The 24,287-nt window shown below is 49.1% G+C and overlaps 1 protein-coding gene and 1 long non-coding RNA gene across 7 annotated transcripts in view; one reads left to right on the forward strand and one right to left on the reverse strand.

Moving 5' to 3' along the window:
- LOC130679620 (uncharacterized) overlaps nt 1-24,287 on the reverse strand; it is a 152,588-nt gene that overhangs the window by 89,019 nt on the left and 39,282 nt on the right. The window lies entirely within an intron of this gene.
- Nucleotides 1-24,287, forward strand: part of PEBP4 (phosphatidylethanolamine binding protein 4) — a 222,349-nt gene that overhangs the window by 22,274 nt on the left and 175,788 nt on the right. The window contains exons 1-3 of one of the 6 annotated variants that reach the window (XM_036888864.2): nt 11,333-11,449; nt 11,856-11,998; nt 15,437-15,563. In XM_036888864.2, coding sequence (XP_036744759.1) covers nt 11,862-11,998; nt 15,437-15,563 — 264 coding nt within the window. In that variant the 5' untranslated portion in view covers nt 11,333-11,449; nt 11,856-11,861. Of the gene's footprint in view, nt 1-11,332; nt 11,450-11,514; nt 11,774-11,855; nt 11,999-15,436; nt 15,564-24,287 lie in introns of those variants that run through there. The other 5 variants (XM_036888869.2, XM_036888868.2, XM_036888863.2 and 2 more) reach the window with 5 other exon arrangements.

The following is a 24,287-nucleotide window of genomic DNA, read 5'->3' on the forward strand; positions in this document are numbered from 1 at the left end:
AGATAATTTTACTTCTTCTTTTCCAGTTGGCCTTTTATTTGTTTTTTCTCATCTAATTGCTCTGGCTAGAACTTCCAATGGTATGTTGAATAGGACCGGTGGAAGTGGGGATCCTTACTGTCATGGATTGAATTGTGTTCCCCCAAAGTTCATATGTTGAATCCCCAACCCCAGTACCTCAGAATGTGAGTCACTGTGTGACTATATTTAGAAATAGAGCCTTTAAAGAGGTGATTAAGTTAAAATGATACCATAAGGATAGGTCTTAGTCCATTTTGATAGGTGTCCTTATAAGAATAGGAAATTTGGACACAAAGAGACACCAGACATACACGTGCACAAAGGAAACACTATGTGAGGACATAGTGAGAAGGCAGCCATCTGCAAGCCTTAGGAGAGACCAACCCTGCCGACACCTTGATCTTGGACTTCCAGCCCCCAGACCTATGAGAAAATTAATGTCTATTGTTTAAATCACCCAGTCTGTGGTATTTTACCATGACAGCCATGGCAAACTAATACATTTGTCTTGTTCTTGATCCTTAGGCAAAATTTTTCAGTCTTTCACCATTGAATATGATGTTAAACTATGAGTATTTCATATATGACCTTTGCCATATTGAGGGTGTTTCCTTCTCTTCTTAATTTGTTGAGTGTTTTTATAAAGCAAGAGTGCTAAATTTGTTAGATGCTTTTTCTGCATCAATCCATCATGTGGGTTTTCCTTTGTTATGTTAATGGGGTGTGTTACATTGATTGATGTTGGTATGTTGAACCATTCTTGCATTCCAGGAATAAATCTCACTTGTTCATGTTGTGTAATCCTTTTAATATGCTTCTGAATGCAGTTTGCTAGGATTTTTTATATCAATATTCATAAATAATATTGGTCCCTATAGTTTTCTTTTCTTGTAGTATCTTTGTATTTGGTATCAGGATAATGCTGGCCCTATAGAATGACCTAGGAAGTGTTCCCTCCACTTTAATTTTTTGGAAGAGTTTGTAATGATGTATTTTTATTGCCTTCTCACTTCCTTTTGTGTATATTCTATAGTTATATTTTGTGGCTGCAATGGGGATTATATATAATGACCTGAAGTTATAACAATCTAATTTGAATAGACACCAACTTAACTTTAATCACATACCAAAATTCTACTCCTGTATAACTATACCCTTTCACTTTGTTATTGATGTCACAAATTACACCCTTATATGTCTGTACACTAAAATAGATTTAGAATTACTTTCTTGAATTGTCTTTTAAATCCTATATTTAAAAAATGTAGCATTACCCACCAAAATTACAATAATACTGGCTTTTTTGCTTGCTCATGTATTTATACCTATTTGAGATCTTTATATATTTATTTAGCTTCAAGTTACTGTCATTACGCTTTCATGTTAATCTGAATGACTCTTATTAGCTTTTCTTGCAGGGAATCTCTGGTGGTAATGAACCTTCAGTTTTGTTTATCTGAGAATGTTGATTTCTCCCTCATTTTTTTTTTTTTTTTTTTTTTTAGGAGAGCAAAGTACAGGCTTTTATTTAGAGATACAGTGAAAGGACAGAGCTCCCGGCTCACGCCAGGAGGGGACAAGAGAGTCCGTCTCCCTTATTTTTGAAGGATAGTTTTGCTTGATATAGAATTCCCAGTTGACAGTTTTTTCTTTAAATATTTTAAATATATTACCCCAGTGCCTTCTGGCCTCAAAGGTTTCTGCTGACAAATCCGTTGGCAGTCTTACTGAGGATCATTTGTATGGGTCAAGACCCTTTTGCTTGCTGCTTTCAAGATTTCAAGGGAGCAGTGCCCACTCCTTATACCTCTGAGATCTGAGTTAGGCAAAACAGACCCCAGTCCTTCAGGCAATCCGTAGACAGGTTAGAACACTGCAATAAGGTCTTCTCTGCTCTCTTTGGTTTGAGGGAAGACACTGTTAACTGGTTTGCAGTCTCTTCCAAATCAAGACTGCACTATGCCAGGAATGGGGTGGAGCAAGACAAGTGAGAATGCCATGATATTTCCTTCCATTTTGAAGGTAACCTTTTCTGGAGAGCATTCACTATTTGACTATTTTCCAGAGCTCTCATAAGATAAGCTCAGTCACTTTTGTGGGTTTTTGTTTGGTTGATTTGGTTTTAGAGTGTGTGTGTGTGTGTGTGTGTGTGTGTGTGTGTGTTTTAAAGATTCCACAGAGAAATGAAAGCTTGGAGCTTCCTTGTCCATTGGTTTGTTGTATTGTTTATTTAAAGCATTTCATATATCACACAATTCACCAAATTGTATGGTATGATTTAAATGTATATAAGTTAATGACTTTTAAAGTGTATACTTCAATAGTTTTTAGCATATTTACAGATATGGGCAACCATCATCACAGTCAATTAGAACATTTTCATCACTTCCAAAAAACCCCATAACCTTTAGCTATCACCCCCTTCTCTCCCACTCACCCACCCAACCCCAGTTCTAAGCAACCACTTACCAACTTTGTGTCCCTATATATTTTCCTATTCTGAACACTTCCTATAAATGGAATCATACAACATGTGATCTTATGTGGCTGGCTTCTTTCACTTGGCACAGTGTTTTCCCCCATCCTTCTGCCCCAGGCTCTGTAGAGGGAATTAGGTAATGAGAAAACAAGTGGGAGTGGGGGGCGGTCAGTGCGCACAATGTTGCAGACCCCCGGACTCATCCAAAATGAGTTAAACCCAATAGCCACAACATGAAGATAAAGAGGAAGGAATTGAAGATGCTGGCAAGTGAAAAGTAGAAGCAAAGATTTGTAAGAACGAGACACCAGGATGGACAGTGTCAGAATAGGTAAGGAGAAAGGAGAGTGGCCAACAGATGGGAGTTCAGAAGGGGATGAAAGACTAGCTGTAGTGGGAAAAACAAAGGGAAAGGAGAAGGAGAAGAGGTTGTTATCAGAACAGCTGCTTGATTTTACGCTTCCAGGCATGGAATGGTTTTCAGTGGTGTCCAAGGGGTTGCCATGGGAGGAGAGGTGGGAGGAGAGTGTTGGGAGAGGTGTCCCCGTGGGTATAGATGTCACCCAGGGTAGACAGCAAGACTCAGAGCAGGGAAAAATCCTCCATGACAAGTGAGCAAGGAGTGCCAGGAAGGCAAATGACACTGATCAGGATGGATTCCAATGGAGAGAGCCTCAAGAGAAGGGCTGAGGAGTCGCGGTCGAGAAGCAGAACAGAGAGCAGGGTGCTCCTCAGCCCCACCCCCGAACCCTGAGATGTGTGCAGGACGGGAGTTAGAGCAGCCCTCACTTCAAAGCAGCTTCTCAAGGGAACAGGGAGATTCTGTTTATGGTGAATGTGGAGGTGAATGGGTTTCAATGGGAAAAGCAAAAATGGGAAAAGCCTCATTGGACTGGCAGTGATTTCTTGGATATGACACCAAAAGCACTGGCAATGAAAGAAAAATAGATGAAGTGGACTTCTTTGAAATTAAAATTCCTTGTGCATCAAAGTTCGTTACCAAGAAAATAAAAATACAACCCATGGAATGGGGGAAAGATATTTACAAATCATGGGGTCTATGATTCTGACAACTGCAATGTGTGTATTTTCTTCTTGATACCAAACAATTCTCTGACACAAGCGGTGTGTCCTGCAATTCAACTTGGTTCTACTACAGGCATTCCTCATTTTATTGCACTTTTCAGATATTGCTCTGTTTTCTTGTTTTTGTGTGTGTGTGTGTTTTTTTTGTTGTTGTTTTTTTAATTGAAGGTTTATGGCAATCCTGTGTGGATCAAGTCGGCCAGTGCCATTTTTCCACCAGCATTTTCTTTCTTCATGTCTGGATCATATTTTGGTAATTCTCAAATTTTTTAAATGTTTTCATTATTATTATATTTGCTGTGGTGATCTGTGATCAGTGATCTTTGATGTTGCTATTGTAATTGTTTCGGAGTTCCACAAACCGCATCTTTGTGAGATGGTGACTTAATTGATAAATGCTCTGTTTTCTGAATGCTCCATGGACCAGCTGTTCCCTGGTCTCTTTCTCTCCCTCCTAGGGCCTCCCTACTCCCTGAGACACAACAATATTAAAACTAGGCCAGTTAATAACCCCACAATGGCCTCTAAGTGCTCAAGTGAGAGGAAGTGTCACAAGGTCTCTCACTTTAAATCAAAAGCTAGAAATAATTAAACTTAATGAGAAGGCATGTCAAAAGCCAAGATAAACCAAAAGCTAGGCTTATTGTGCCAAATAGTTAGCCACGTTGTGAATGCAAAGGAAATGCTCTTGAAGGAAATTAAAAGCATTACTCCAGTGAACATACAAATGGTAAGACAGTGAAACAGCCTTAGTGACAATATGGAGACAGTTTAGGAAACTTTTAGTGATCTTAATTGAAGATCAATCCAGCCACAATATTCCCTCAAGACAAAGCCTAATCCAGAGCAAGGTGGGGAAGCCGCAGGAGAAAAGTTTGAAGCTAGCAGAAGCTGGTTCACGAGGTTTAAGGGAAGAAGCCGTCTCTGTGACATGCAAGTATGGGTGAAGCAGCAGGTGCTGATGGAGAAGCTGCAGCAGGTCACTTAGATGATCTGGCTAAGATAATTAATGAAGGCGCTACACTAAACAACAGATTTTTAATGTAGATTAAACAGCCTTCTATTGGAAGAAGATGCCATCCAGGACTTTCTTGGGTAGAGAAGAGCAGTCAATGCCTGGCTTCAAAGCTTCAAAGGACGGGCTGACTCTCTTTAGGGGCTGAGGCAGCTGGTGACTCTAAGTTGCAGCCCGTGCTCACTGACCATTCCGAAAATCCTAGGGCCCTTAAGAATGATGCTAAGTCTGCTCTCCTGGGCTCTATACTTATATGGAACATCAAAGCCTGGGTGACAACACATCTGTTTACTGAATATTTTATGTTTCGGTAAATATGTTTTGCTGAATATTTAAGCCCACTGGTAAGAACTACTGCTCAGAAAAAAAAAAGGTTCCCTTTGAAATATTACTGCTCACTGACAACACTCCTGGTCACCCAAGAGCTCTGACAGGAATGTACAATGAGATTAATGTCGTTTCTCATGCTGCTAACACAACATCCATTTCTGCAGCCCTTGGATTAAGGACTGAATTTGACTTTCAAGTCTTATTATTTAAGAAATACATCTTGTAAGGCTATAGGTGCCATAGAGAGTGATTCCTTTGACTGATGTGCACAAAGTAAATTGAACACATTCTGTAAAGGATTCCCCATTCTAAATGTCATTAAGACTGTACATGTTTGTGGATAAAATGAGAGTTCCTGTGGCCAGGATTCTCACCTGGCTGTGGTTGACTAGCTCACTGCACACCTGTGGGCAATACATGGCTGTTGACTCTATAAAAAGAGCTCCACCCAGTGCTCTGGGTATGACACGGTGGCAGGGCTGCAAGGCTGCAGGACACCAGAGCAGAGGCTGGAGTGGTGGCAGCACCAAGGACAGAGGCCCAGAGGATGTCTGTGTGGGACAACTGTGCAAAGAGGCCCAGAGGACTGCTATGCAGACCCAGAGTGCAGAGGGGCCCAGAGGCAGAGGCCAGCCTGCTGCCTGCAGACTCGCTGTGAGTGAACAGGATTTTAGTGACTGACCTGCCACCTGGAAATAAAGTTGGGTATAACCCTTTCACCCCAAGAATGTTTTGCTGTCATTTTCTTTGGTCACACTGACTCCATAGTGAACTTGCCCGAGGCTGAAACCCATTGGCAAGACAATGTTTCAAGGGAGGAGGTCATAATATCAACATTAATAAGACTTTGGAAGAAGCTGATTCCAAACCTCATGGATGACCTGGAGGGGTTCAGAACTTCTGTGGAGGAAGTCACTGCAGACGTGGCGAAAACAGCAAGAGAACTAGAAATAAAAGTGGAGGCTGAGGATGCGACAGAATCACTGCAACCCCATGATAAAGCCAAACAGATGAGGAGTTGCTTCTTACAGGCAAGCAGAGAAAATAGTTTCCTGGGACAGGATCTACTCCTGGTCAAGATGCTGCGAAGACTGTTCAAATGACAACAAAGGATTCAGAATATTCTATAAACTTAGCTAATAAAGCAGAGGCAGGATTTGAGAGGACTGACTCTAGTTTTGAAATAAGTTCTACTGTTAATAAGATGCTATCAAACAGCATCACATGCTACCCAGAAATCATTCATGAAGGAAGAGTTCATCGATGTGGCAGCCTTCATCGTCATCTTGTTTTAAGAAATTGCCACACCACCCTAACCTTCAGCAACTACCGCCCTGCTCAGCAGCAGCCATCAACTTCAAGGCAAGACCCTCTATGAGCAAAAAGATTACAACTCACTGAAAGCTCAAATGATGGTTAACATTTTTTAGCAATAAAGTATTTTATCAAAGTATGCACATTTTTTTAGACATAATATTGCAGCACTAGTGACTACAATATGGCGTAAATACACTTTTATATGCATTGGGAAACAAAAAAATTCATTTGACTTGCTTTATTGTGAGATTTATTTTATTGCAGTGGTCTGGAACCTAACCTACAGTATCTCCAAGGTATGCCAGTATTTACTTTGAGATAGCATAAGACCCCACAACTTAAGGGCTCAGTACTACAAGACTGCCACCCCCTTCAGATGCCATTCACAAATCCAGGTTGTCACCTGGGTTTCTGACTACCTGCTATAAATCAGAGGTTCCAACAGTCCTTTCCTTGAGTTTGATTAATTTGCTAGAGCAGCTTACAGAACTCAGAGAAACAGTTTACCTACTAGATTACCAGTTCGTTGCAAAAGGCTGTAATTCAGTAACAGCCAGATGGAGGTGATGCATAGGGCACAGTACGTGGGTGGGACCAGACACAGAACTTGTGTGCCCTTTGAGCGGACCACTTTCCTCAAATCCCCATGTGTTCACCTACCCAGCAACTCTCTAGACCTAGCTCTTTAGGTTTTTAGGGAGGTCTCATTACATAGATATGATTAATTAAATTATTGACTATTGGTGATTGATTCCACCTCCAGAGATGGCTCCCCTCCCTGGAAGTGGGGGTGAGGAGGGCACGAAAGTTTCAGGGCTCCCATCACATGGTTGGCTCCCTGGCAACCAGACCCCATCCTTAATTGCTTTCCAAAAGTCACCTCATTAACATAAATCCAGGTATGGCTGAAAGGGGTGTGTTATGAATATCAAGACATCTGTATCACTCTTATCACCTAGGAAACTCCAAGGCTTTTGGGAGTTCTTTGCCCAAAATGGGATGAAGACCAAATATATAATTCTTATTTAAATCACAGTATCACCGTGTTTAATATCCATAAAATATAAAGAATTCGTGTAACTCAACATAAAGAGACAACCTAATTTAAAAGTGGGCAAAGGATTTGAATGGACATTTCTCTAAAGGAGATATACAAATATACAAATAGCCAAGTGCTCATGAAAAGATGTTCTACATCATTGGTCATTAGGAGAATGCAAAAAAAAGAGAAAGAAAACACATGAGATACCATTTCACACTCATTAGGATGGCTATAATCAGAAAGAAGCAATTACTAAGTGCTGGTGACGATGTTGAGAAGTTGGAACAGTCATTGCTGGTAGAAATGTAAATGCAACAGCCACTTTGGAAAATGGACTGGTAATTCCCCAAAATGTTAAACACAGAATTTTTATATGACTCTACAAAAGCAGATAACATGTACACAAATCCTTATAACAGCATTATTCATAACAACCAAAAAGTAGAAACACTCAAATGTTCATCAACTGTTGAGTGGATACATAAGTTGTGATATATCCATGCAATGGACTATTATTCAGCCATTAAAAGGAATGAAGTAGTGGTACATGCTACAATACGGATGAACTTTGAAAACATGCTGAATGAAAGAGGCCAGTCACAAAAGAACACATGTATGATTCTGTTTATATGAAATGTGCAGAATAGGCATCTCTACAAAGACAGAAGGTAAATTAGTGGCTCCCAGGGGCTGGGAGAAGAAGGAATGGGGAGTAACTGCTAATGAGTGCTTCTTTTGGGGTGATGGAACATTCTGGAATTAGTGATGATTGTACAACCTTTAGTGATTTCTGTATCAAAACTATTACAGTAGGTAGACAGCCAGATAAGAGAAGGTGGGGGGGAGTGGGGACTTTGGTCTACTCTTGTTTCCCTTCTGCACATCCCATGTGAGCTGCTCTCATGGGATGTGTGGAGTGAGAATAGCCCACCGGCCAAAACTGGCGGGTTCCAATGTGCAGGAGACGTTGACCCAAACTTCACCCACAAATACATTCTGCACTCTCTAACATAGTAGAAGCCATGCCCTTCCCACCCTGACCGTTCCAGGGAGAACGAAAACAGCCCCCAACTCCCTGGTCCTGCGGGCGGGCGGAGCAAGCCCCAACCCCCAGAAGACTCTGCCTGCTCCCTTTGAGACCTTTCCCAACTTAGTAAGTTTTCATTTCCTTTGACATAAAAAAAACTCCCTGCTGTATCCTCAGGGCAACTCACCTGCGTCTGCTTGCACTCAGCTCTCCTCTATGTCCTTTCTCTGTTCTATAAGTTCTTATTTTCCAGTAAACTAAAGCTTTTGTGTCCATATTTGAATTCTTTCTCAAGACAAGACAACCTGTCTCTGGTTAAAATTTTTTTAAAAGCCACTGAATTGTACATGTTGAAGTGATGAATTTATAGTATGTGAACTATATCTCAATTTTTTTTTTTTAAGAATGGAAGGAAAACACTCAGAGGGCATCTGGCCACTGCAGGTCAGATTCTAGAGGGCGTGAGTGGGAGGCTTCAGGAAGGAGGCGAAGCATGAGAGTTTGTGTCTGGGTGGACAAAGGAGGTGATACTTGTCAGTGATGGGGGTCCAGGAACAGGAGGTGAAAGGGTGAGAGGGGGTCTAGAGTCCCAGGAGCACTGGTCCAGCGGACCCCAGGGTCGGAAGGGACCCAGACTTCCCAGAAAGCCAGCAGGCTTGGCCTGAGTTACGGCGTTGGGAGGTGTTCACAGCGCAGGTGACTGACAGAGGGAAGAGGGCCTCAGGAGCAGGCATCAAGGCATCTAGAGGCGGGAGCTTCCAGAGGTGAGGCTGGAGATGGGAAGGGGACACCGTGCCGTGCAGGCTTGACTGTGGCTCCGGGATCCTGGATTCGAAGCAAAGTCTTGTGAATTCCCAAGAGAAAGATCAGATTCCAAAATACCACGAACCACGTATCTTGTCAGATCTCTCTGTACAAAAACAAGCCAGAGAAGGTTAGATAAATAAGCAAGAGGGACCCAGGGCCAGGGGCCAACCTGAGCGGTTAGTGTCCTACTGATGTTTGTAGAGTTAGAAGCTATTAAGTGAAAATAAGGACTAGCAGACGTGGCACGTTTGTGAGGCATTCAGGCAAGAATTTGTTAAACATCCGGACACTCCAGGGACTGTGCTCAGAAGGTTGGGCATAAACTCGGTGCTCCCTCCAAAGAGGCTTGTCGGCTGAGGAGCTGGGGTGGGAACTATGAGCAAATCACTAAGCAAATAACTACAAAATAATTCATTACAATCATATAAAAATAATAATGAAATGAGTAAAGTGCTCTGATTTTGTATGACAGGAATCTAATGGAGGCTGGGGGATCAGAAAACAGGTTCTCAGAGGAAATTACGCGTCTGCTACCCACAGAAAGGAGGACGAAAGTGGGGGCCGCGCACAGGAAGGCCCTGGGGCTGGCGGGTGCTTGAGGGGCTAGCTGGGGCTCCCTCGTGGGGTGGGGGGAGAGTAGAGAGACAGGCCAGAGAGGCTGAAAGAGGTGGATCATGTAGGGCCTTGTGGGCCACGTGGGGAATTCTGTCCTCATTCCAAGAACAAATGGGTACCAAGTGGGGAGGAGGGCGGAGCTGTGAGAGTGGGCGGTAGAGCAGCGCGGTTAAGGAGCACGGGGTCTGGAGCCAGACGGCCTGGGTTCAAATCCCAGGTCGGCCACCCGCTGGCCGTGCCAAGGTCCAGGTTGCTAACCTTGCCACGTCCCAGTCTCCCTGTCTGGAGAGTGGGATAGTAACAGCCCCCTCCTTCAGAGGATCGCCATGAGCAAGCAGAGATAAAACCTTGCTGAAAACTTAATCATGGAAATTGCCGACATGAGTGGGCTCAGCTGGAGCAGCCCTGCAGCCCTGCACGGGGACTCTCCCAGCTTCCAGACAGGCGTCTGTCGCTGGTGCTAAAGGCTGTCAGCAGCAGGAAAGTTTTGGCTTGTGCGGTGGCTGCCTTGTTGTACACAAGAGTCTCTTGGCCTTGGATGACAATAGATGGCTGTTTGCAGCAACATGCTCTGGCTCTGGCTGTCCCGGGAGCTCCAAGAGGACGGGGACCACATTCACCCCATACCCGGGGATGGCACAGGGCCCTGCACATGGAAGGTGCTCAGTGCCTTGGTAAAATGGATTGCAAAGGAATGGATGGGTGGATGGGTCTTTAAAAAAAAGAAAATCCTCTGCACAAACCACTGAGCGCTCTCACGTGCGGGCACCTCTCCGCACGCCTTATGTAATTCATGTGGTTCTGTGCTCACAGCTGTCTTGTGAGGAGGCTACCAGCAGGCACTTTCTAGCAGGGAGATCTGGGAATGAGTTCTCTGTGGGGGAGCCCTAGTCATCCTCAGCAGCAGCCTAATTATTGAGAAATGTGTTTAATTTATAGCCCCAAATAAGGGCTTTTTTGCTAAAAGTTGGGATCCTGCAAGCAGGAATTCAGCTGGAAAACAAGCTATGCTATGAATAGAGTCTCTGAAGATCCAGCTGCACGGGATTGATGGTTTGGATCTCACCTTCCTTAGCAAGGCACAGGTGAAGCAGGTCATGTCACTGGCTTTTGAAAGGGGGAAATGGTCCATCCTAGAGAAATGTAGTGGCCTCTCAGCAGCCCGGCAGGGCTCAGCGCAGAACTCGGGGTCCTCAGTTCCCCCAGCAGCCCCCACACACACCCCCATCTCAGAGAGAACAGAGAGATCAGTTTGAAAAGCTGCAGGAGAATGGCCTTTGGCCTTCCCCTGCCCACCCTGGCTCCAATCAGTCTCCCACACAACTTCCTCCCCCACAGGGCCTCCTTGGTGCAAGCTGCCCCGTCCCGAGCAGCAGCGCCAGCCTTCTTCCCCAGACTATTATTTTGGGAGACTGCTGAGTTCAGCAATGCTGCAAGGTGCGGCTGGACGCATCCTTCTGTCCTCAGCCGGCCCTACTCCCCTGCTGCAGCCCCTCCTACGCAGGGTCGCTGAGGCCATCCACATTCTCCATCAGACAGCCCAAGGCTGTCAGGACAGGTAGTGAAGAAACTGTGGGCCGGAGGGGCAGAGCTGCCACAGGGGCAGAGCCCAGCCAAACCCCTGCTCCTGGAAAACCACCAAGGTCAGCCTTTCACAAGCACCCCCAGAAGCAGCCTTAGCCTGGAGCCTGGGGTTGCCAGCTTCTCAAGGTTTGCCTGTGACCCAAGGAAGCAGGCTGGCTTTCAGCCAGGAGCCAAACACAGGACAAGTGGTGGGGACAGGGCAAGGAGCTGGGTGGAGAGGCTTCCATGAGCATTTCTACTTTGCAGCCTGCTGTCCGCCCTGGCCGCCGGGACGGGAGTGACAGCAGGGCCCTGCTCTGACAGAGGAGGGGCCTCTCAGCTGGAACTGCACACGAGTCCGGCTTGGAGCAGGCCCAGGCCCTGCCGAGGTACTGTGTCCGGGAGGCAGATTAGCTGCCAGAGCCCAGGCAGCTGTCCTCCCTCTGCTACCAGAGACCTCCTGCCCGCCTGGTGGGCCCCTGGGCAAGCCTGGGGGTGGGAAGGGCACCCCCTGCAGAGGGCCCAGCAGCTCTAAAGGCTCCTTCTGTTCCAGGCACCCATGGGCTGGCAAATGAGGCTGGCCACAGCTGCCCTGTTTCTGGGTCTCACAATGGCAGTCACCGGAGACGGAGGCAAGGAGGAGAATGATGCATGTGTCTATGAGGCCGTGCCTGACTACGATGCTGTCCTCTGCAGGTAAACCTGGGCAGCACCCCAGAGAGCAACCGGGCAGGCCAAAATGTAGCTGACATCTCAGGGAGGGGTCTTAGCAGAACCAGGGAGCCCGGCCTCCCAAGGCCGACTTTGAGAACAGGCAGAAAATAAGTCCACCCTGGAGCCCACCTGGATGGAGGACAGAATGCAGGGGAGAACTTTGAGACAGAGTCCTCCTTTCCAGAGGCCAGTTCCCCTGGGAGCAGGAGGGTATATGGGTTTAGTCAGCCCCCTGGGGCCTCCAAACCTGAGGGCCCCGTGGGCTTGGCCTCATCTTCCCTGCTTGGACTGCAAGAGAGACCATCCGTCACCAGAGCCCAGATATTCCTCCTCCACATCCAAGTGACAATTATAAGAAAAGTGGCAGTTATCAGAGAGTATGTGGACCTTCCTGGGTGAGAGGCGCGGTGCAGTAATGAGGCCCCAGGAGTGTCGGGATGGGTGGGCCTTTCAGGGAGTGTGACCACTGAACTGGGTCCAGGGAGGAGGCTGGGTGTCGGAGGCTGAAGTCCCCTCCAGGGGCACACGAGTCCCCCCTGTGCAGAATCGTCCTGTGCACATGGGCCCTCTGAGAGCTCCCCAGGCCTCGTTGCTGCCCATCCCCTCTGCCACCAAGTTGGTGGCCTAGGAGGCTCAGATCCCACAGAAGCCATCAGAAGTGACAGACAGAGGGAGAGCTCTCACTTCTTGCTCTGTCTACTTGTGTACATTTGAATTCTTACACATACATGTTTTCCCTTTAATATGTAGGTAATTGGATTAAAAAAAAAGTTAATATAAATTTTGCTCCTACCAGTCCATTTGTAAAACTCTGGTGAGGTGGTTCTGGGTGGTGGTTTGGGTGGGAGAAGCCTGCCCCTCCTGTGTGGGCTCTGCTGAGCGGACCCTTCCTGGGGCGGGCAGGTGGGCGGAAGGCCAGCGCCCAGCTGCTGGGGAGACCGGCAGGGCCAGGGCAGCGCGGGGCCAGGCCACACCGAGGGCCCCGCTGTGGAGATTCTCTGTGCTCCCTGTGTTCACTGCGGAGCCCTTAGAAAATGGTCGTATGTGTATGGTCCCCAGAGGTGACTGGCCCGGGCCTCTGCTGCCCTAGGCTCTGCCCCCAGGTATCCACACACCGGTGCCCTGTGGCCAGCATCCGTGGCATGTGCGGGAGCTCTGGGACACCCATTATGTGCCAAGGGTTCTGCTGGTGTTTGTCTTATTTGACTGTTACTATACAGCCACCAAGTGGGTATTATCATCCCTATTCTGCACATGAGGAAGTCCCAGAGATTACACAGTGTGCCCACGGTGGTTACACACCTGACAGGTGGCAGAGCTGGGATTCAGGTGCCCTTGGCTGACTTTACACTCAGGCCCTTCCCCCACCCTTTTTGGCTGGTGACCCTCGTCCAGGGCCCAGAGCTTCTCAAACCTGAGTAAAGGGGAACTGTCTTAGTTCAGACTGCTATAACAAAATGCCACAGGCTAGGTAGCCTAACCAACAGAAATTCATCTCTCACTATTGCGGAAGCTGGAAGTCCGAGATCAAGGTGCTGGCGGATTCCATGGCAGGCTTTGAGGAGAGTGTGTGAGAGAGGACCTCCCAGCAGAAGCCAGTCTTCCTAGAATGTACTCTTGGAAATGATGTCCCACCACTTTGGCCACATTCTCTGTCAGAAGCGAGTCACTCAATCCAGCCCCCGTGCAAGGGGAGGGCGACACCTCCCCTTGGGAATACCAGTGCACGGATGTCACTGGGGGCATCCGGGCACTGCCCGCCACAGCCACGTCCCTCTTTTGCTCTCAGTTCACCCAGTACAAGGCCCAGTGCTGGTCCCAGACTTCCTCTGGGCCTCAGTTTCCTCATCTGGGAGATGAGAACGGTGATAATAGCTGCTCACAGGCGTTGTTGTATGAAATTAAATAATGAGTATGTGGTGCTCTGGCTCTGTTGGGCTGCCGGTGAAGGCCACCCCTTCCCTCCAGCCCCTTGCACAGTGTTAGAAAGCAGCCACGCTGGGACAGGAGCCCCTGCCCTCCCCCACGGTCTTGGTACCTCCTAGTTTTGGGAAGGTCAGGAGATGCTTCAGATCTGGGGGTGGAGATTAGAAAGTGTCCTGAGTGGGGTGCACTATGAGCAGAAAGATGGCACCCTCAAGGCTTTGGGAATTGAATGTAAGTTTTAAAGTACATTCTTACTGAATTTAATTTTTGATTCAGTTCATCTCTGGGCTTGTCTAGATCTTCCTTGAAACCAATTTGCTCATCTGAATTGTCAGTTGTCAGCTTTGTGCCATTCTCAGAGCTAATGAATTTGCCTTCTGTGACCTGGTCCAAGACTTTGGTAAAACTGCTAAGCAGGGCAGAGGCCCGCACATGCCCCTTGGCATGTCCTGCTATGCAGAGAAGCCTGGTCCTCAGATGCTGGGCTGGCAGTGCCCCATAGGAGTGGCGGGGGCTGGGGCCGGAACCTAGTCTCTGGTCCTCTAGCATATACTCTGCAGGGCACTCTCTGTCTATTGTGGGATCTTGCTTAGCTATTTTAACATTTGCAACTATTCCACCGGAATAAAAAAGAAAGCCTTTTCATTCCCCCAGGGCAGGCTGTGTGGTGCTGTTTCCCTCTCCCCGCCCTTGCCTTCCCAGAAGACCTTCCCCAGTTCTGACTGTGGGCTACTGGCATGGCTCTCCAGTGATCATGCCCTCTCAGCCTCAGATCTCACCAGGTGCAAGGGCAGGACATACTTAACTACTGGTGGGATTTCGTGCTGTCCAGACCCTTCTTTGCAAGGAGAACACAGATCAGTGGACTCATACTACTGTCTTGGTGATGAGATGCCACCCTGAAAGGTATTTGTGTTTTGAAGTGCAGTGAATGGCCAGTGGAGAGGCTAGGGTGTTGGGCAAGGCTTAACTGAAAGACAGGGTGTATTGAACCACTGGTGCAGTTTCCAGGCAGGGAGAGGACCCAGGTTGTTCAGGGGAGACAGAAGTCTGTGCCCATGAAGAAGGCTGAGCTTATTGCTAAACCTTTCTTCATGCAAAAAGAAATTCCTGGAAAGAAACATATCAATGTCATTCTTATACACTGAATCCTACTTTAAAGACACCAACCAAGTTTGCCCAAGGGTGGACATTCTTTTTGAGAAGTACATCCGGGCAACAGTTCACATGTTCTGACCGCAACAACATGCAGGGCTCTCTTGCAAACACTGGTCACTGACTTTGCTCCTCACACCAGCCCCATAGTACATACAATTACTGTCCCTGTTTTGCAGGTGAAGAAATTGAGGCACCTAGAGGTCAAGTAACTTTTGGATGACACTGGTCACAGAGCTAGTTAGTGGCGGGTTAGGATTCAGTCCTGCTTGGCTTTACTTTCCCAGCGGGGCTCCACTGAAACCCTGACGTGGGCCGACCGGCTGCCTCTCTCCATAGGGGTCTCAAAGTTTCCTACCCAGAGCTGGGGAACCTTGGCTGCATGTTTGTGCCCGACTGCAACAACTACAGGCAGAAGATCACCTACTGGAATGAGCCCGTCGTCAAGTTCTCCGGGGCCTTGGAGGTGAGTGAGCCGACCGGGCCTAGAGCTGGGGAGCTGTGGGTCTTGGTTTCTCTCTGAGCTTCCTCATCTGGGTGACTTGAAGCCACGTGTAGAGCCATCTGGGTTGGGTCTGGTGCTACCAGATGGCTGTTGCTTTCCTTGAAACAGCCCCACGGCTTTGGAGGAGATGGCGGAGGGTGGGAGAGCTGCAGACTGGGAGCACTGGTGGGGCTCAGGGGCTGCTCTGTCCCCCGGCCTCTGCCTGCCTCTGAGCCCTGGAGCCTGGCTTCTCAGTGCGCGTGGAGACCAGCTGGTGTGTGCTCTGGAGCCGGCAAAGGAAAGGAGGAGAGCGGGGTGGTACGAGTCTTTTCTGGAGGCCCAGGTGGCTGGGCTTTCCGAGTGATCCTCCGGATTGGGAGGAGCTGGTTTGCAATGGGCAGCGCTTCTCACCCAGGCTGAACCAGCACAGGTCAGCGCTTCCCGACTTTTCATCACTGCAATAGGAGACATGCTCACAAGTTTGCCTGAGGTTGTCTGAAGTAAAAGATTGAAGCATTGAGAATTGGAAATGACTATCACTTTTACTGGGAAATGATTGGTACCATCTTGTTCTGGAGGCTTCCCTTGGTTTGCCAACGTGGTAAGCCTGGGGAAGGGCCATGGAAGTGGGCAGTGGGCTGGCCTGCTGCTCCCGGCTGCCAGGCCGCATCCTGGGGGAGCCGTGCCAGAGTTCTGGGTGCCATTTTGTTTTTCCTTGACTCCTGGGCTGGGCTAAGTCCCTAAAGCGTGGGGGACGGAAGGCGAGCCTCACTTTCTCTGCTGTGTCTGTGGTTTAGTGCGAGGTACCAGTGCCCACCTGCACACAAGGCCTGTGGTATGTCCAGACTTAGGCCACGAGTGGTAGAGACAGAGGGTCATGGTCAAGATGAGACCACATGTGCCCCAAGGCCATCCTGCTGGCCCCGTTGGTGCACTGCGGCAGGGAGCCCTGTCCTGTCGGCCCAGCCTGGAGGCTGCCACAGGTCAGGCCTGACAGCAGTCAGCACAGACACAAGGTAACCAGTCCTAGGATCAGGGTAGCACGCGGTACTCAGATGTACAGGGATAGAGTCCCCTTTCTTTCTCAAACTATTTTCACTAACATAGATTGTGGTATGTCTTAACGATTTATGAGACTGCAAACATGCAGTTTGCAGGCTATTGTGTTTGCACCTGTGATAAACATCCTTTTCCCTGGGAGGCTAAGCAAGCAGGTGGCAAGGGGACCGCTGAGTCTCTTCTCCCTCGTCCCCCCCAGGCCTCACACACATGCGCACAGCAGCGCTCTGCCCTGGGGACCTTGGCCCAGAGCACACCCGTGGACCGGCTGGAGAAGTGGGATGTGTGGGCCCCTGCGATTCTGACTCCGAACACGGGGTGGAAGGCGGAATAGCAGGGCAGGAATGCAGTCCTTTAGGGGAGAGTATATTGTTGTCCCCTGGGACCATTAGTTCGGTTGTCCTTGGGTTTGTCACTTAGAGAATGAGGAGGTTGGACCAAATGCCTTCACAGCCCGGTGACTGTCCCGAGAGGGGAGTCTCAGCAAAGGGCTCCATTATGCCTGATATTGCAGCAGATGTCCACTAGATGGCAGTGTGGACTTTTCTGAGTACCTGGTGTCCCTGGGAGCTAGACAACTTTGAAGTTTGGGAAGTGGGCATTTGATTCAGTTTTACTGATATTGATAGTCCTGGGGCATAGGCACGTAATGCAGAGAAGACATCACCCTCTCCAGATCCTGAAATCTCCTATCCTGTTTCAGCCCAGAGGAGGGGTCGGGGAGGAAACCTGGCGGCCTACAAATGACACAGCTGTGGTTCAGGAAGCCAAGAAGGGCAGAGATTTCACAAAGGAAGGTTTGGTCAAAGTGGTGGGAAGAAAGAAAGAAAAAATAGTATTCCACCACATACAACTACAGTTTATGGAAATTCAACTGACCTTTGAGAAGGCAGGTTCAGTTACAGTTAGCAAAAGCCACCGTTCATTGAGTGGTACCCACTTTTTGCTGGGTACTATTCATGTGTCATTTCACTTAAGGCTTTCATCAATTCTGCAAGTATTTCTTTAGCCAAGACTGTTAGTGGCCAAGTGACAAAAGCCAACTCTAACTGGTTTATGCCAGGAAAGAGGAAAGGAATTTTGGGTTCACAAACTGAAAACTCCAGGGATAACTTCAGGTATGGCTGGATCCAGGCACTCAAGCGTCACTGGGAAGTTACCTATCTGTCCATTTTCTTTACTTTTTTCTGTGTTGGTTTTATACGTAAACAGACTCTCTCCTTGTGGTGGCAAAGATGACTCCATAAACTTCAGATTTATGGTTCACTCATTTATCAATCCCAGTGGGAATAGATGGACACTTTCCAAACATTAAAAGCCCCAGGACTTTTTGTGCTGGGATCACATGCCCACCCCTGAACCAGACAGTGACCCTGAGCAGCCCCACTTAATCTACAAGGGCTGAGAGCAAGAGAGGAGCTCAGGTGCCAGTTATCAGAAGGAGGGAAGGTGTTGGGTAAGAAAAACAAGTTCCTATAAAGGAGATAATCAGAGCAGGTACAGAGCCCAGGTTCAAATCCCCAGGTCCCCCCAACTCCAAGGCTTGACCACTGGCAACAGCCCTTTGGGGGGGCCTTGGGCGCTGGCACAATTGAGGAGGGCTTGCTGAAGAGAAGCTTTCCTGGGACAAAGCACAGTGGCGGCTGAGGAAGGCTGTGGTGAGGAGGTGAGACAGCCCTGGGGCTGTGAGAAATGGGCCGGTGGCTGGAGCTCCCCTTCAGGGGTAGAGGGAATAAACACCTCTAGAGAGAGTGACTGGTAGAGCCGGGGAGGAAGTGGATGCGATCTGGGGACAGGGTGCCTCAGAAGTGCACAGTAGGGGCCGAGCGAGGCCTCAGTGACAGACAAGAGGATTGAAGGCATGTCCGGGGGCCTAATGGAAAAGGGAAGAGGTTGGTGACTGGCTCTGTGGGGACAGTGCCCTGCTTTCAAAGGTGGCTAAAGCAGTGCCACCAAAGCTGTGGCTGCTAGTGGACAGTGGACATGCCAGGGAGCCCCCTGCCAGCAAGCCCTGAGGCCCTGGAAGGAGGCGCCCAGTGGGCATGGGGCAGTGCTTCTGTGCCCACCAGAGCTCTACTTGCCTGCACACCTTTGTTCAAGCCGCTTCCCTATAATTGGACCCTGCTCTCTGGGATACCCTCCTCCCACCAAAATGCTTCCTCCGAGAAGCCTTCCAGACTACCTCTCTCCAGGCAGTCCTATCCCTGGCTGGTCTCTTCTTTCTCTGAGCTTTTTAAATGTCTCCTACCCACTACACCCAGTGGTTTACTTCCTTGTGTCTTGTACTGTGGTTGCACATCCTCATCTCCCATAAATTCAACCAACTTCCAAGCCCTCAGAGAACAAGGCCATGTGTTGTATCTCTGAGCCACCCACAGCCCCTGCCAACATCACAGACCCACTTTGGCTGACTGGATGATGGGGTGGGTGAATGACTGAACGGCAGGCGTGTAAGGACGGCCCCTGGAGTGTGAGCTCTGAGGGTGTGAGTCCAGTGCTTTGCCCTTTAAGCTGCTTAGTGTCCCGGGTGTCCTTTACCCTGAAGGAAAGCTGCCGGGCCAGCAGATTGAGGGCCAGCACTGGACACCACCACGCAGGATTCGTGCGCGCTGAGGGGTGGGGAGGGGGCACCAGGAGAGAAGGATGACGCAGGTGGGTGGACGCCAGAGAAGTGGGGAGCAGGCAGATATGGGGAAGTTGTGGATGGCCCCTGTGCCAGCAGCTGCTGAGAGCTGAGAGAGGGGGTGAGGGAGGAGAAAGCTTTCTCCCGCGGTGCTTTGACGAACATCTCAAGCTGCACCGCTGCTCACGACAGTGAAAACTGAAAGGCCCCTGAGAAGCTTCTTGACCGGCTTACTCTTCGCCTTGAATGTAACCAGCTGGAATCCTTTTGAAGTGAAGAGATTGCCTTTCAGTGGGGAATGCGCGTTGCATTAGAGGGAGGAGCCAAGCCCCGGCCTGCTGTCCTGCTGTCCTGCTGTCCCTCCAGTCAGGCTCTGCTCTGGCCCTCTTTCTCCTCCCTGGAAAGCAGGTGACCCTGAGTGTCCTCGTGTGGGGCTGGGCAGGCCGTCCCGGTGCCACCCTGGGCTGCAGTGTCTGTGTGGTCACTTTCTGAGGGCCACCTTCTTGTCCGTTGGCCAAGGCAGTGACACAAATTCAAACACATGTTTTATAGAGGCCTGGAAGTCTGAGCCGTACACCTTGGTGGAGTCTCAGACTCCTGACTGAGAGACCTCGGAACTCACAAGCCCACCTCCCAACCTTCTCTTCATTCACAGCAGAAAAACAGGGGCCTCTGCGATCACAGAATGATTAGCTGAGACGGACAGGACACGGCTCCTGACACCCAGGGTAACCTGGGTAGAGCGGGCCTGGTGGGCAGATGGGCAGATTCTCTCACTGAGGGAGATGGGGCCCAGTGGCAGGTGACTCCACCCCGGGCTGAGGGTGCATACATGCGGGGGGCACCAAGAGCATTTGCTCCCTGGAATTTGGTTTTGGGGCAAATGTTTATTGAGCACACAGGCACCGTGCTAGTTCTGCAAATTCAGAAATTGAAGGTGCCATCAGGGAGCTGTCAGTCTAGGTGGGGACAGACAGGAGGATGGCGAATGTGGGGTCGTGGGGTGTAGATGCTACCATAGCAGAACTGTAGGTACCATAGGACTGAAGAGGGCAGCCAAATTGAGTGGGAGTCAGGGGAGGCCCCCTGGAGGAGGTGACCTGAAGCTGGCTGCAGACAGTAAATAAGCAGGACATGGAGAAGGAGCTGTCGTGGCCAGTGAGGGATGAGGCTCAAGAGGGCCAGGGCCACATGGCAGGGGGACCTTGGGAGCTACTCTGTGGACCCTGGTGTGGAGTCTGGATTTTACCTCAAGCCAGACTGGGGCGAGGCTGCCGAATATGACTGGACTGGCTATTCAGGAAGGTCCCTCTGGCAGCACAGGTGGAATAATGGAAGAAAGGGGAGGTTGATGGCAGGGAAAGCACCTCCCTGGTTATAGGTGAGAGAATGAAAGTGGAAGTGAGAGGAACGAAGGAGGTCCAACCCATAGGACGCGGTGACAGTGGAGGAGTGGGGAGCAGGAGAGCTGAGAGTTGCCTGACCCTGGGTTTTCTGTTTCTGTGGGTGGTCAGAGTAAGGCTGAGCATATAATTTATTCTCCAAAACAAGGGAAGTGCTGTTAATAAATTTCAGGATGATGGGCATTAGGTCGGGCAGTGTCCCAGCAGGATGGTGGTTCTGTTGCTGGGCAGCTGCATCTGGGGAGGTCTCTCCCTGTGCACCAGGTGAAACCTCAGCCTGGAGAGGGGCGCGTTCTTGACTCTGAATGAGAAAGAATTCTCAAGCAGGTCCAACGAGTGTAGGAAGAAATTCCTTAAAGCAAGAGCAGAAGCAAAGGTCAGCAGGCACGCAGGCAGCAGAGAGCAAGGAAGCCGGAGAAGGACAGAGAGAGTGAAGGCCTGTGCTGAAGTCTAGAAATTAGAATGAAATAATGAAGTAACAAAGACACTTACCACTGGAAGAGCACAGAGACAAAACACAATAAGTTGAGCAGCGAGAATTTTTTATTTAAGGCAAAAAGTACACACTCGAAGAAAGAGGAGTGTGAGTAACCTCGGAGAGGAGATGCACTTAAGGGCTTAAGATTCTGTCTTTTAAGGCTTTTAGGAATGGTGCAAAGGGTGGGGGTGGGGGTTGTTGGGCACAGGCCTGACTTGTGGTTTCATGACGTCTCTCTCCAGGGGGAGACATTATGTCCCCATCCACAGTCAGTCGTCTAGGTATTCTGTAAGATAAGCTTAGCACAAGGAACTTATTGATCCAGTTCTCCAAAACAGTGGTTTCCCCCAAGCACTGGTAACATATCAGTTAGGACTGCTTGACCTGCCTTAAGATGGGGTGGGTTATTGTCTGATTACCAAAGAATATGTTAGGAATCTTACCTCTTAACTCTCTGGTTTTTAAAATGGAATCTTAGCCTGAAGATGGGGTCCCTCCTGTTCTTACTCTACTGTTTACGTCTTAGCATTTTTCATCACAGGCAGGATGAGTTCATCATGATGCTTGTCCCATGTCCCTGCCCTATTCCAGTTCCACCAAGTGGGGGACACAAGAGAAGGGCTAGCTGTGCAGGGCCAGTGGCCAGTGGGAGCTACTTCTGCAGACACGGGTTTGAGGACCCTGCGTGCGCCCAGAGGCAGCTGGTCCGGGGTCCAGTGCTGAGAAGCGAAGGAAAGGCTGGAGGCCCAGATTTGGGTCTTCAGCTTCTGGTGTCTGGGGTGGGATCTTCAAGGTGGCGGGGCTCCCTTAGAAGGAGGACACAGAGTGGCCAACAGCAGCCAGGCTGCAGAGGCCAATGCAGACGGCAAAGAAAACATGCATCTGTCCCTGGGCGCTGTGACCCACTGTGGAGGGGGCGGTGGGCTACTCACACCAGAAGTTTGCAGAGAGATGAGAGAGCTGAAATGTGTACATGCTGGTGGGAAGGGAAGGAGCCCGTAGAAGGGCAGTGCCCCAAACAGCAGAAAGTGGAGATGATGGGCCCCCTGGAGAAGTTCACGTCCATCAGGGAAGAACCACAGAATGGCCGGGTGTCAAACAAAGAGAAGGTGAAAGGACAGAGGCCTGAGGCCTGGCAGTGGGGGAGAGCAGGAAGAGGAGGGGGGAGGGGGAGCGGGCAGCAGGCACCCAGGTCCCCTGGCTGGAGGTGGCTGCTCAACCCGCGAGGGGCAGCACGGAGGCTGGAAGGGCTTTGGGGGCCGGAGTGGGGAAGGCCAGACAGAGAGGCTGGGAGGGTGCCGAGGCGGAAGCTGGGGGTCAGAGACAGGCTTGGAGAGAGGTGGCCACCGGGCTTAGGCTCCGGGAGAGGCGGCTGCCCGCCAGGCCGGGAAGAGCTGATGGGTCTGGCGGGTCCCCTGGCACTGTTGGCAGTGGGTACAGGGAGGAGTTCCAGGACAGTGGGCTGTGGTGAAAGGTAGATCCAGGGCAGGGTGGGGGCCTACCGACGTGCCAAGGGATGGGTTCCAGAAGAATTAATGAGCTCCTTCTGTCACCCCGTGCCTAGCATGTGACAGGAGCTTAATAACTGGTATCAGTCGTCATTATAAAAGACTGGCTCATAGTCTGAAGGGTGGAAGGTGCAGAAAAGTGCTGGTTTTCTGGAGGCTCTGGGACCGTGTGAGGTTGTGGCAGAACAAGGCTGACAGGCTGACAGGCACGGAAGGCAGGTGAGGTGACCACCAGCGCCCAGTGGAGGACGTGTGCATGGGGGAGAACCTGCTCACAGGTCACTTTATCCCTCATCCCCGGCCAAAGTCTGCTCAAACCCCCCGGCTGTGGCCCAGCCCAGCCTGACCGGTCATTGGTTAAAGGGGTGGGGAACCTCTGGCATCAACAGGATCAAAGAAAAGGGGAGCGATGCTTATCACAGCCTCCAACCTTTGCAGCCAGCTTTCCAGGTGGCAGGGGAACCTCCCGTGACCCTCCTAGCAGCACTGGGGGCTGGGCAGAGGGGAGATGATCCCCACGCTGAGGATGAGGGACACTGCCCAAGGTCACGCGGGGAGAAGCCAGGAAGTGCAAGAACCAGGCCTGGACCGCACGCCTCCCGCCTTCGGAACCACCGATCTTTCACCGCGTGGTTTTGCCTTTTGAATCCACCTGAGTACTGGAACACAGATGGGGTTCTAAGCAGCTTTGTCTTAAGCATCTTTGCGATAAACATTTTTGCCACGTAACTAATTGGCCATACGGCCAATTCTGCAGTAAAAGGCCAACTCAGGAAAAATAAAAGAAAGACGTTCATTTAAAAGGACATAATGAACCATAAAAACAAGTCACAAAATTTAAAAGATTTTATTGCAAGATACAAAATGTTTGAATACATTCAAAACACATTGTGCTGATTCATGGCAATACTGCAAATAACTGAATTCATTTTGCGGGTTGTACCTAAGCACTTCAAAGTCTTTCATTCATAGTATTATACTTTTTTTTTTTCCCTGTTGATTCATCTCCTTGTTTGGCATCACGCTTTTTCTCTTTTCACCAAACTTTTTCATTCATTTAGAGAATTACCAGTTTCCCAGTACTCAAAAAGTTAACAGTAGAAATACCATATCACCCAGGAACTCCACTTCTAGGTATTTACCCAAAGAAAACAAAAACACTAATTTGAAAAGATGCACCCCTATGTTTATCACAGCATTATTTACAGTAACCCAGATATGGAAGCAACCTAAGTGTCCATTGATAGATGAGTAGATAAAGAAGATGTGGTACATATACACAATGGACCATCAGCCAAAAAAATGAATGAAATCTTGCCATTTGTGCAACACAGATTGACCTAGAGGGTATTATGCTAAGTGAAATAAGTCAGACAGAGAAAGACAAATAGCATATGATCTAACTTATATGTGGAATTGAAAACACAAACCAATGAAGAAACAAAAATCCAGAAACAGACTCCTAAATACAGAGAATACACTGGTGGCTGCCAGAGGGGAGAGGTGTAGGGGATATGCAAATAGGTATAGGGAATTAAGAGGCACAGGCCTTCAGATACAAAGTAAGTAAGTCACAGGGATGAAAGGTACAGCATAGAGAATATGGTCAGATAATATTGTAATAACTTTGCAAGG

The sequence above is a fragment of the Manis pentadactyla genome, chromosome 1 (assembly GCF_030020395.1).
Source record: "Manis pentadactyla isolate mManPen7 chromosome 1, mManPen7.hap1, whole genome shotgun sequence".
NCBI lineage: Eukaryota > Metazoa > Chordata > Mammalia > Pholidota > Manidae > Manis > Manis pentadactyla.